Source organism: Primulina huaijiensis, chromosome 10 (genome assembly GCF_012295235.1).
Source record: "Primulina huaijiensis isolate GDHJ02 chromosome 10, ASM1229523v2, whole genome shotgun sequence".
NCBI lineage: Eukaryota > Viridiplantae > Streptophyta > Magnoliopsida > Lamiales > Gesneriaceae > Primulina > Primulina huaijiensis.
In genome coordinates, this window is record NC_133315.1 from 5,914,616 (window position 1) to 5,928,526 (window position 13,911).

At 36.9% G+C, this 13,911-nt stretch overlaps 1 protein-coding gene across 5 annotated transcripts; it reads right to left on the reverse strand.

Annotated features, from left to right (window-relative positions):
• Positions 1 to 5,758: 5,758 nt before the first annotated feature.
• Positions 5,759 to 8,812, reverse strand: LOC140986852 (probable polygalacturonase). 5 transcript variants are annotated; one of them, XM_073455222.1, is made up of 6 exons: positions 8,639 to 8,812; positions 7,662 to 7,960; positions 7,432 to 7,552; positions 7,149 to 7,323; positions 6,981 to 7,051; positions 5,759 to 6,761 (listed from the first exon to the last, which is right to left on the reverse strand). In XM_073455222.1, exons 1-6 carry the CDS (start codon positions 8,652 to 8,654, stop codon positions 6,085 to 6,087), a joined length of 1,359 nt encoding a protein of 452 aa, XP_073311323.1. In that variant the 5' UTR covers positions 8,655 to 8,812; the 3' UTR covers positions 5,759 to 6,084. The 5 variants fall into 5 exon arrangements, with proteins under 5 accessions (XP_073311323.1, XP_073311321.1, XP_073311326.1 ...); XM_073455220.1 differs by having other exon boundaries at positions 7,662 to 7,964; positions 8,643 to 8,810; XM_073455225.1 differs by having other exon boundaries at positions 8,643 to 8,806.
• Between the last annotated feature and the right edge of the window lie 5,099 nt (positions 8,813 to 13,911).

Genomic DNA, 13,911 nt, shown 5'->3' on the forward strand with positions numbered 1-13,911 from the left:
TGCTTCTTGAAGAGGGCCATGATGAGCCTAACCATGGATGTGATCCAATGACCTTCAAGGAAGCGTTATCTGATGTCAATTCATCCAAGTGGCTTGAAGCTATGGAATCTGAGATGAATTCCATGCATTCGAACCAAGTGTGGAATCTTGTGGATCCACCTGAGGGAAGTGTTCTCATAGAGTGTAAATGGATTTACAAGAGCAAACTTGGGGCGGATGAAAAGGTGTTGACCTTCAATGTGCGATTGGTAGCAAAAGGTTATACTCAGAGACAAGGAGTTGACAATGAGAAAACATTTTCTCCAGTTGCAATGTTCAAGTTTATAAGGATATTGCTAACCATAGCTGCATGGTATGACTATGAGATTTGGCATATAGATGTAAAGAGAGTCTTTGTTAATGGATATATTAAGGAAGAGATTTACATGTCTCAACCTGAAGTGTTTACATCTATCAGAAATGAGCATATGGTATGCAAACTTCAGAGATCTATTTATGGTCTAAAGCAGGCGTCTAGGAGTTGGAACCTCAGATTCGATGGTACAATCAAAGATTTTGGTTTTACTAAGAATCCTGAGGAACCCTGTGTGTATAAGAAGGTCAGTGGGAATGCTGTGACATTACTGGTACTTTATGTTGATGACATTCTACTCATTAAGAATGATGTAGGGATGTTGCAATCAACTAAAATATGGTTAGCAGGAAAGTTCTCGATGCAGGACTTGGGTGAAGCATCTTTTGTATTGGGAATACAGATATATAAAGATAGATCAAGAAGATTGATTGGTCTCACCCAATCCACATATATTGATACCATTGTTAAGCGGTTCTCGGTGGATTAGTCCAAGAGATGACATCTACCAATGTGTCATGGCGTGTCCCTATCCAAGTCTATGTCTCCCAAGTCTGATGCAGAGATAGCGACGATGACAAGCATTCCTTATGCATCTGCAATTGGTAGTATCATGTATGGGATGATATCTACACGTCCTGACGTGGCTTTTGCACTAAGTGTAGTGAGTAAATATCAATTGAACCCTGGTCTTCCACACTGAAAAGTTGTGAAAGACATTCTCAAGTATTTGAGAAAGATCAATAAGTTGTTCTTGGTCTATGTGGGTGGAGAACTGAAATTGGAGGGCTATACTGACTCTAGCTTCCAAAGCGATATCGATGACTCGAAGTCAACCTCTAAGTTTGTATTCATACTTAATGGTACTGGGATTCCACCACTGAGGTCGAATACATTGCTGCATCAGCTGCAGCAAAGGAGACTGTTTGGTTAAAGAATTGCGTACAAGAGTTGGGCGTCATTCCTATTAGAGTTGCTCCTGTCCCGGTGTTTTGTGACAAAACGGGAGCCATTGCTCAAGCAAAAGAACCAAGGTCTCATCAGAAATCCAAACATGTATTGAGAAAGTACCACATCCTCCGAGAGTTTGTGGAAAGAGGAGAACTGTCGATTGACAAAGTCGCCTCCGCAGATAATGTTGCTGATCAACTAACTAAGCCTTTACCTGGAGCATTATTCGAGAAGCATCGTGAATCGATGGGTTTGAAACATATGGGTAGTTGGCTCTAGTGCAAATGGGAGATTGTTAAAGCAGGTGTCCATCAAGCCAAGTGTTGGCCGAGGGTTCATGTTGAAACTCTATGTATAAACAATCTTTATTTTATTAATATTAGAAATTATTGTTTTGACACATCTTTATCTGTATACACATGCTTGTTGTATAGATAAAGTCCTTGAATATACAAATAGTAGAAAGAATATGAGATGCTCATATGATGAGTATCATGAAACTCATATTTGGAATATTGTATATTCTAAACAGTTCCTAGTCGATTCAGTCGCCGCTAAGAAGGATAAAGGCCGCTCGAGTTTGAGACTAGTATCTACGATTTGAGTACCATGTTTCATTGGTAGGGGGCATTGTGATGTCCGAGCATGCAGATAGGTGCTCCTTGTAGAGTGCACTGAACAACCCTCCATGAAGGACTTTCCAAGTGGTTCTCACTTATCTAATGGAAACGTCCTAGTTTATGGTTGTACACAATTAGTCCTTATTACCCGGGACAACATTGAGACTTTATATGCTAGTATTGCACTTTGACTTGTTTACCAACTCATATGGGATCATCAGGTAGACAGGTTGGGTGTTTTTTTGAAACATATAGGAGTCGATGCATTGTAGTCGGGGATTCACCGCTTACCTTCGGGTATGGATATACTATGGGATCTCATGTGTATGTAGTTTGAAATCTCTGATCAGAATGTGGGTGGTAATTAAGAAAGGGGTTTCTTAGATTACACCATCGATGCAACTAAGACATGACACATAGTATCGATTCTTTGGCAACTCTCGATATGCCAATAGTTGTCAAATCGGTCGGGATATAGGAGATGAAGGGACCGTATTGTACGCTAATCATAATAGAATGGTTTTTGCAGTCACTATCATTTGATACCTAGGGAATCATGTAAGCGATGCTGCTAGGCGTTTAAAATGATTGGTAAGTTACTATCAGACTTGAGTTCTGACATTCTTTTTATCAAGGAGTTGATAAATAAAAATGGAGCGACATGGGTATGCTCATATAAGGACATGTTTAGTCCCGAATCACATACAGATGTGAACTCACTGCTAGTTGTATCAATGAACCATTGAGGGTCACACAAGTGCTAACTTTCGAAATCCCGTTGAGAAGTAAAATAGTTCAATGTGTTGAACGGTTTATAGAGGAGTTTATAAGTACAAAGAAAAATAGAAGTATGACTTCTATACGAGGATTATGGGGAATGTAACTTTTAATTGGTGAAAGTGTTCCTAAATTAAAATTTGGCCCAAATAAATAATGTATTTGGAAATTGTGATTGTCATAAACATTATTATGGACTTAATTAAATTAATTCAAGATTTGAATTAATTAAACACTAGTGGACCTAGTAGAGTCCAAATAATTAAATTAATTCAAGTGTTGAATTAATTAAATAACATTGGGTCTTGAAGAGACCAAATGAAAATAATTATTTAACTAGTGGGCTTGAATAAATACAAGCAAGATTTAATTGATCTCAAAGGTGTTTGAGATATTAAAATAATAGTCTATGAGCTTTGTAAAAGTTACAAACCCAAACACATGCATGGGTAGGTGAAGAGTTTGGAGACAACTTTTTCAATAAACAAGACATGTCTCTCACCTGCACTTTAACTTTTTAAACAACCAAGGAAATTTCCTCCCCTTCTCTCCACTAGCATATGGCCGAAACTTCTCTGCCAAAAATCCTCTAATTTTTGCTTCTTCAATTGTTGATGAAAGCATTCTCTTCTCAAAGAAAAATCCTCTAATTTTTCTAGTGCAAAATTAGATGGGATCTTCCTTGTTAGTGGTAGACCTAATTTTAAGGAATTTGAGCAAGGAGTGCTCAAGGGAAGCTGGTAGATTGTCTACCTTCAAGAGCTAAGTTGTTTACAACTTAGTTGGAGCCAATAATCAATCTTTGAGATTGATAGGTAAAACACTTTAACACCCTATGTATGTTTTGTGTTTTGTTATTTGCTATACATCTAGTGGGGTGCTCGGTTTTGGTATTGAAAATATGATTTTTGAAACTTCCGTTGCGCATCCGGGCAACCGTAACCAATCCCCTTTCAAGGGGCTGGAGTCATGAGGTAGTCACGATTTGGTGAGGGCCGATCACGTTCTCTTGGTGGTTGGTCTCGGTTGGGCTAAATCGAAAGATAGGACGGAGCCGGCGATGCAAAGGCTGTTCCAAGCCTTGGACGAGACCCTAGTTGGTCTGAGTCATGGCCTAGGATGGCTCGAACACAGCTGGTCTTGGTCATAGGGCCGAACAAGGGAGATAAGTGAAAGAGTGTCTCGGTTGGGGCTTGTTTCGAGTGCTCTCGGGTGGTCACGCTTAACGGTGTGCATGGGGCTAAGGGCTAGGACTAGGCCGGTCTAGGAAGGCAGAGGTGGGCAAGGAAGAGTTGGTTCGAGTCTGGTCCTCGTTGGTTTTGGCTAGGGTCGACATTTAGGAAGATAGTTTCACTAGGGTTCGGTTCTCTTTGGTGCAGTAAAATCCGGTTACTTTCAGGGGTTCGAGAGTCTTAAGTGGTCTGGGATAGGTGTTTTAAGGGCTGGTAGGGTGCGGTTAAGGTTCAGATTAATTTAGATTAAAACCAGGACCCCGATCCAAATTTTAAAACGAATTATAGAAGTTCTTGCATGGGCTCGAGTTTACGTCTAAGTAACGATTATAATTATATTTTGAGGTGTTTTAAGGAGTTTGGTTGGCTTCGGATCGAAATTTTGAGGTCCAGGGGTAAAATGGTCAATTAGGGTTTCCAGGGGCAAAATGATCATTTTGCACCCGGGCCGAGTTAACAGTCCTTGCATTGCCCTGATCACAATTTGACATGTTTTAAATGTATATGTTATATCAATCATGATTTTTTATGTATATATGAAAAATACATTGCACGCTTGATTTTAAGGAAATTTACGTATATGCATGATTTTTATAAATGATGAATATGTTGATGTTTTGAAGGATGAGATTTGGTTGTGACTAATACAAATACGAACATGTAAGGCCAAGACTCAGTGGATGGATAAAATTGTTGTTGATGTCTCCGTCGCTGGGTACCACGGTTATACGTAGATGGATCCATCGAATAGAGCTGATACGAAAGTCACAACTAATTATCTGAATTCGAATAAAGAAAATGAACACGTATAGGATGATACATGTTTCGACACGTTATGTTTTGATATGATATATTTTCATGCTTTTAAGATCATGAAATGTATATTAATTGCAGTACTTTCACTGTTGCATGTTATGTATATATACTTGTTATAACGATTCAGGTGTGTTGAGTCTTTAGACTCACTATGTGTGAATGATGCAGGTGAGCATATTGATGAGGAGATTGGAGGCGTCGAAAACTGAGTAGGCGGAGTTGGATGTGCGCACGCTAACTCGAAGACCATACTTTTTCCGCACATTATATTCATGAGTTAGAAGCGTTCATGGATATTTTCCTATACACTCGTTTTTACATATTGATGGTTGTCATGATTTTTGCATGTTTCATTTGTGAATTATTTTAAACTACAGTTTAGTGTTTGACAATTTGTCTCATTTTTAACTGCAGTGTTTTTACTGTTAGTTGAGTTCGTTTATTTTAAAATGTGTAAGTTTTAGTTGTTATTGCATGCATGTATAAAAATTGAAATTTTCGAAAATTAGCTTACAAAAAAAAAATTCTAGTAGTATTTTAAGTAGTAGACCTTTCAATATATACATATTATATAAGCTTAGAAAATCCAAACTCAAGATTTTATATCTTGAAAATTTGAACTTTAAGCGCTAATAATTAAAAATTCGCATATAGAATTAAACTTAGAAAGAAAAGACAAGAAGATAAATGATGTGATGAATGCATATGAAGGGATCATATTTATAGAAGATGAAAAACCTTGAATCAAGACACACACACACATATATATATATAATATTACAATAAACACGTAAAATGTTAAGACACGTGACGTAACAATCAAGTTGCTACAGTCGATATTGGCGATGTGGAAAGTTGGTGGATGTAACCTTCAAATTGATACGTAGAAGATACATAATGGGATTCATGCAATCGTTGGTGCCAACATAATCATTTGTTTATTGGTCGGCCACCGGAATTCAAGCATGGGGAGTTTTGCAATTCCGAAAGGAAATAAAAATGAAAAGCCCTTTTTATTGCAAACTCCAGCTATGTATAAACCCAAACACAGTTTAGAACCAACCAATCTCCAGTTCAAGAATTTACATTGTACAAAAAATGACTAATGGACATGAAATGAAAGATATATGCTCCACGCGAACAAGTATCTGAGTTCTACCAAAACTTTTCTTACACATAAATCAAGAAACCGACACTGTACACATACCCGGAAGAGTTGTCTTTCTCTTGGCCAGCATTTTGCCTTTGGCCTGGTTTGGTATATTGAATTGGCAGAGGGATGTTTCTTGTTGTACAGATCAGTGAATGAATGATGGAGAGGTTCAGCCACGGCGGATCATAAGACTGCCACTTGACTATTTGGATACAAGAGGGAGAAGAAACAGTTGGTTGATGAATTGGACGTTGGGCTTTGGAGTTCCGGGCAAGGTTCGGGTGATACATTGGTCGATGATCCCTCGACGTTGGAGCACACCCACGAAGTGGATGAGTTGGAAGAGATAGAGAATGATATGTTGAATAAACATATAGAAGTGAAGGGAGATTCATCTATTCCCACAAAGATTCCGGCTGTACTAATATTTACACCAACAATGTTCTCGAAGGTAATTTCACTGACCACAGGCAGCGCATTGGGATCGTATTTGTCATCAGGGTGTGAATCACACTGACCTGTTGCCTTGATTCCTTCCTGTATATTTTCCATGTAAGCATCTGATACATATATGCCTTTGATATAGCCGCCTCTTCCTCTCGCCGTCTTTAGCTGAATTCCTGTCAACGAGTCCTGCATGTCAAGGTGCTCCGCCAATACATTTGAAATGCCGCCAGACATTTCGCTGCCAAGTGCAATTCCCGATCCTGAAGAAGACTTCAAGCGAAGCCCTCGAATATGGACATTTCTGGTTGGTTTCCCATATGATATTCCATACTCATCCCAACCACTTTTAAGCACAACTGCATCATATCCCGTGCTAATGTTGCTGTTCTCAATGCACACATGCTCAGAAGAATCTGGATTTGAAAAGTTATGTCTAAGATTCTGAGTACAACAATAAAGTCACTATGACTAGCCAACACATGAAATGTAAATAGTCGTGATATTACAACATTAGAAATATTGAAGGATGAAAGGCAAGCATGCCCATACTCAGATAAACTAAGATCAGCAAGGATCGACTCAAAAATCAAAATCCACACCGCAAGGTACGAGCCATGAACTAGTTGACAGACCTGGAACTATCCCACTGGTGTATGGAGACTCGGGTGGAGAATATACTGTAATGTTCTGAACCAGCAAGTATCTGCATTACAGAACAGAGAAACAAAAAAAACATGTCTTGAAATCAAAAGCATATCAAACACAGCATATTGAATTTCATGCCTTTAACTGGTACGCACCTGCAATAAACTGGATGTATATTCCAAGCAGGTGCATTTAAGAAGGTCAAGTTCGATATCAAAACATTGTCGGAGCCGATCAATTCTATTAAATGTGGTCGACTGTAATTTAAGGACTGTGCATCCACTTGTTTCCACCAAACCGAACCCTGACCATCAATAGTTCCATTATTACCTGCTTGGAGGGTAAGAGCGCTAAATTACCATAACAATGGCAACACTTTTAATGGTGTGAGAACACAAATAGTAGCAAATGGATCAGTTTCAGGCATAACTTCATTACCCGTTATAACCACGTCAGTTAAATTATGTCCCATGATCAAGCTGCCATATCTGTTACCGGGTATCTCAAGGCCCCGACCATAAGAAGGTAAGGGTCCAACAACATCCCAACGGCTAAAATCCTGCAAAGATAGTCGTTAAAAGTTCAACAGAGCACATACTCCCAGATTACCAGGTAACTTAGTTGCTGTCATGATAGCAAGGTAAGATTTTTCATAGCAAGGTGATCACCTGAGAGGCAAGAAGAACGGCATCTTTTTCAAGGAAAAGAGTAAGATGGCTAGTGAGATTGATGCATCCGATAACCCAACGGCCAGGTGGAACATACAGCTGTGCACCCCCCTTGTCAACAAAGGACCTCAGATAGAAAATAGCATTCTGAAATGCTAAAGTATTTAAAGTTTTCCCATCTCCTACCGCACCAAACTCGGAAACAGAGACGCTGTGAGGTCTGGGAATCATCGGCCAAGTAGCCTTGCATTCTCCATTGTATTCTGCTGCATAACTCGAAACCAGGAGTAGAAGCAAAACTGCCTGAGAAGAGAGGAGTAACAAAGAAACAGACCGTTTATCAAACGTTAAAGCCATACTCGATACAAGCTTGAAATTTGCAAGAATAAGGCCCCTAATAAAACATTTGCATATACTCGCTAAGAGGCCAGAAATAGCTCAATCATCCACATTACAGATTAAGAGAACAAAAATAAATCAATGTTAGGCTAGAACATCGATAACAATTTTAGTCCCGTCACTGCTACTTACAAATGAAGCACTGTTAGATCTAGAGTCCAAGAATTAAGCGTCTATTACAGACAATGTAGACAGACCAACCAGCATCCTTGCTCAGAACGTTGAAGATCAAACCCCATTCGAAGTAAAATTTCAACTGGAGTAAAAAAAAAATGGACACTTCACCGAACAAAAAAGATCGAAAACGATCCGATCAAAAAAATAAAATAAGCAAGAAACAACAGAACAGAAGTTCAAGTTAAGATTCATATGGTCTTCCAAATAGTATTCTACGAAATTTAAAGCTTAATCCAACACATCTCACTGACAAGATTTACTTTTTGCAGGATTCCCACATTCCCACAAAGCAAAAACACTAGTACTGGATCCAAGTTAAAGAAAAAACTTCAAAAAAAAAAAAAGAAACTTACATTAATCAACTAAAGTAAGCAAAAAACAAAAAACGAATTATAACGTACTTACTAGCCTCTTCATGTCTCTCTTCTTCAAGCCCTCATTCGAAGCCACCCTCCTCCCCAAGAAGCTCTGACTCCACACTAAGCTAAAAATGGAAAAGAAAGCCAGAAAGAAGGAAGAAGAAAGGAAACAGGCTGTGATTGAATGATGATGAGTGGCAATTAAGGAGGAAAAAATAAACAAAAATAACGAACGGTAAATGAAAAGGACAGCACATAATGAGAAATAGACAGCTCTTGCTTGGTTTTATATTATTGTGTTGACGCAACATAAAAAATGGAATTTGGTTCACCTGGGATTCAATCAACACTAAATGAGATTAATTTACATAATTATGAATCATTAATCACCTCCTTAATTCTTCCCTATTTATTTTTTTGGGTTTTGCCCATTGGGTGTTTGCCGACACTAAGCTCACGACTTCTTGTTTTCTTTGCATATGTAATAATATTATTTTCCACTTTATCCATCATTTTCTTTAATACAATTTTTAAAAATATCTACTTTCGTGAACAATAATCGACTCATGAGACCCATAACTAAAACAGCATACGCTCAAATATTCGAACGAGCTATAAAAAAATGTAATTATTGGAAATAAGACTACATGAAGTGATTATATCGAAATTTTAAGCTATCTTTAGAGTAATACTCCAATCATGTATCTAAAAATTTATATTTAACAATAAATGTGAGATACTTAACGGCACTAACTAAAATATGAACCCATCCAAAACTACTAAAGTCTTAGGACCTCACTATTGCAGAATGATGAATTTTTATATGAGTAACGAGGCAAGTTTTGGTATTATTTTTTTTTACTTTTGTAAGAGTTGTGAATTTTTTTCAAAAAAATATATATATGGATAAAATCTATAAAAGTTCATATTTAATGAATAATATAGATACCAAAACTATTAATAAAAATAAAATAAAGAAGGAGACAAAAAAAAAAAAAAAAGAATTAGAATGTGGAAGAGAGATAGGAGCCAGGCAAGAAGTGAATGATGTATGGGGAAATGCTAGGCTGGCATGAGTGTATTTGCCAGATCACAGCCCCACAGGAAATACCCAAAGCCGTTAGTCTCCTCCTGTCCTCACATTGCTTCCCTTGTTTTCTTGCCTTTTAATAATCATCTAAATTCCACTTCAACCTCCAATTATTCTCATTTCCATGTCCATATACACAATGGTTAATAAGGACAAAATTACTTTAACCAAATTCTGAAAATTAGAGAATTAAATAAACTGAAGGCCATTTTTTGATATCCATAATATATACTAAATTAATGAACAAAACTCTTAAAAAGATTGTAAAAATAGTTCTTACCGCTAACTTTACGGTTAAAATTAATTAATTAAGCACAAAGAATAAGTACCAAAACGGTGGTTTCCCTTTTTATTGCATGGTAAAAGAGGCGCTCACTTCAAATAACTTTTTTTTAACAAAGGAAAAGGGATTCCAACTCTAGCGTAACGGTAAGAGGCGACCCTAAGACCAACTGGATTACAAGCTCGGGTTTTCACTTCAAATAATTTTATTAGGCAATAAAAGAAGGAATTCTATAGAGTGTCTTCGAAAAGAAAAAAAAAACCATGAAAAATTTTATATTGTATAATACTTGTTACCATTTGAATTTGGACATAACTCAAACTCAAAAGTTAGCTCAATAAAAAAAGATTGTTCAAGCCCATATATACAACCCCTAGATATTTTATTCAATCGATGTGCACAACTAACACACCCCACTCACGTCCAAGAATGAATATTTGAAGCGTGAAGTCTACAAATGACCCAATTATGGGCAGAACGAGTGGTCCAACACATAACGATGGAATCCGAGCTCTGATACCATGTTAAGATTAGAACTTGTATCTAACTCAACTCCAAAAGATGGCTCAAGATGGGAGAATTGTCCAATCCCATATCTACAATTCTCGGATATTTTATCAAACCGACTTGAGATAACTGACAATAATTATAGTGATGTCCGTACTAGTGTGGGAGGCTAAAGAATGTGGCATGGATATGGAAGAATCTCTCATCTCTTAGGGCATCTCCAACCGGGACTTGAAAATAGCGTGAACTCTCCAACCGGGGCGCTATTTTATCCTGCGTCAAATTTGACGCATGAGGCACCCTGCGTCAAAATTTGACGGAGGGTGTTGTATTTTTAAAAAAAAAAATTTATTTACTTTTTTATTATTTTTAAATTATGATTATTTTAATAAATAATATATTTAATGATATATGAATTATTTAATATATTTTAAATGATTTAAAAGCATTTAATTAATATATTAAATAAAAAAATATTTTGTTAGTATTAATAATTGAAATTTATTTGATTAACATATTAATCTATAAATTGAAAGGTTAATGTAAATCATTACTAATAACATAATCGAATACACAAATTTATTGAATAATATTTAAACATTCAAACATACGATTAAAATAAAAAAACAAAATCAAATACATTTAATTTAAGTGCAAAGATAATAAAAGAGAATCAAACTAAATTAAATAAAGAGAATCAAACTAAATTATCAATAATCTGGAAAATCAGGTCCTGATCCAGATCCAGATCCTCCAAAATCACCAAATTATTTTCCAAATGTGTTGCCTTCACGTTGACGACGTTCTTCCTCTCTTTTCTGCATAATTCTTGCTCTTTCATTTTGAACCATTTGACGCATTTCTGGATCACCAATTGTGGTCAGATCCATGTACAAAATTTTATTCTCCTCTTGAAATGCAGCCAATGCTATTTGTTGTTGACAAATTTCTAACTTTTTTTGTTCATTTTGCAACATTAACAACTTAATATCATAATTTTGTTGCATATCGGTAGCTCCCTTTTGTAGTACATTGATAAGATCGCGATGACCCTCCTTCATCGTAGAAATTAAATCTGATACATTTTATTCTCTTTTTTTCTTTAATTTGGATTTTTTCACTCCATGTGGTCGCTGAGATGGAGTTCCACATGCATTTTCATCACTACTTAAATTAATTGAAAATGAATTTATTCCTTGAGAACCTGACATTGGAGATTCCGGTTCTTGATTATCTGATTGTGACGAATCCAAATTTGTGACATGTTGTTTTAATAGTGGTATCGGTGCACTGTCGTTGGCCGAAAATTTCTCCAAATCTTTCATGATAGGCCACACATGATCAAATTTAAATCCTCGACTGAAATTTTTATCTTGCATCATTAAGTCTTTTGCTCGGTTCAACTGCACAAAAATATCAAACCCGTATAAAAATAAAGTTAGCATATATAGAATATTTTAAAACTAAAGACTTACAATATCTTCCTCGGATGCGCCACTCGACTTCAGCTTTTCAATTATGCTTACACAGCCACATAATTTTGTAACAGCACGGAGGATAACTTGCATGCGAAATTGCATTGATCTTCTATTGCGTTCTTGCACGTTATTCGATCTGCTGCTATTGAACGATTCTTCAATACGACTCCAAAATCGATCTTTGGATTGGTTTATACCGATGATAGGATTTTGCTAGACGTCAAGATAAACATGACATAATAGCTTATCTTCTTCGATAGAGTAGTTAGATGTTCGGCTACTGGAGTCCATTGATTTTCTTTGAAGAAATATATTATTTGGAGTATGATTTGTAATGTTTGATAATTCATTCAAACAATCAGGAGTATATTTATAGTAGAAATTCCACCTACCATTTAAAATGCACCTACCGGTCCAAATGCACCTACCGATTCACCTACCGTTCCAAATCCACCTAACCTTCCAAATTCACCTACCATTCCAAATTCACCTACCGTTCCAAATGCACCTAACCATTCCAAATTCATCTACCGTTCAAAATGCACATAACCTTCCAAATTCACATACCGTTCCAAATTCACCTACCGTTCCAAATTCAACTATCGTTCCAAATCCACCTACCCTTCCAAATCCAATTACCGTTCCAAATTCACCTACCATTCTAAATTCATCTACCTTTCCAAATGCACCTAACCTTCCAAATTAACCTACCATTCCAAATTCACCTACTGTTCCAAATGCACCTATCATCCCAAATTCATCTACCGTTCCAAATACATATAACCTTCCAAATTCACCTACCGTTCCAAATGCACCTACCGTTCCAAATCCTTCTACCATTCCAAATCTACCATTATATAATGTGGATTGTATTATCCTACTAACACATAAATCTTGCATTCTTCATATCACAAAAATGAATCCAACTTTTCAATTTGATGCAATATCGTCTAGCTCATATTCATTGTCAGATAATGAAGATGATATTCAATTCTTCGAAAATATCCAAAACAGAAGCAATGCATTACTGACAACTATATCTCGAGAACAAAATTTGGTTGCTTCCTACATCATCCAACAAGAAAAAGAAGTCACACATGGTGGTTCAATTCCAGGTCACATATTCATTCGACGCGACCGTGAAATTGCTGATCGTAAGTTGTTTAACGACTATTTTGCTGAAAACCCAGTATATAATGAAGCAATGTTCCGTAGACGATTTCGAATGTCTCGGAATCTTTTCATTCGGATAGTAGATGGTATACAGAATCACGATGTTTATTTCATACAACGTAGTGATAGTTTGGGACGGCTCGGGCTGTCGACTAATCAAAAAGCAACTGCTGCATTGAGAATGCTAGCATATGCCTTACCTGCAGATGCTACTGATGAATACATCCAAATAGGAGAATCGACTGCAATTCAGTGTATGCAACGCTTTTGTCGAGCTATATTGGAAGTTTTTGCTGAGCAGTACTTGAGATCACCTACGACCAATGATGTTGCTAGACTACTCTTTATTGGCAAACAACGAGGTTTTCCTGGAATGTTGGGAAGTCTCGACTGTATGCATTGGAGGTGGAAAAATTGCCCCACGGCTTGGGCAGGACAATATGCAGGTCGTAGTGGTTCTCCAACAATAATTTTAGAAGCGGTGGCTGATTATAATCTTTGGATATGGCATGCATATTTTGGTATGTCCGGAACCAATAATGATATAAATGTTTTAGAGTCGTCCAGTCTATTTTCCAATCTTGCACAAAGAATTGCTCTTCCAGCTCATTACAATATTGGAAGCAAAGAATATGATACTGGATATTATCTAGCTGATAGTATTTATCCGAAATGGTCAACTATTGTGCAGACTATCCATGATCCGCGTGGTCCAAAGAAGCAGTATTTTGCGATGAAACAAAAGTCATGCAGGAAAGATGTGGAGCGTGCATTTGGCGTTCTT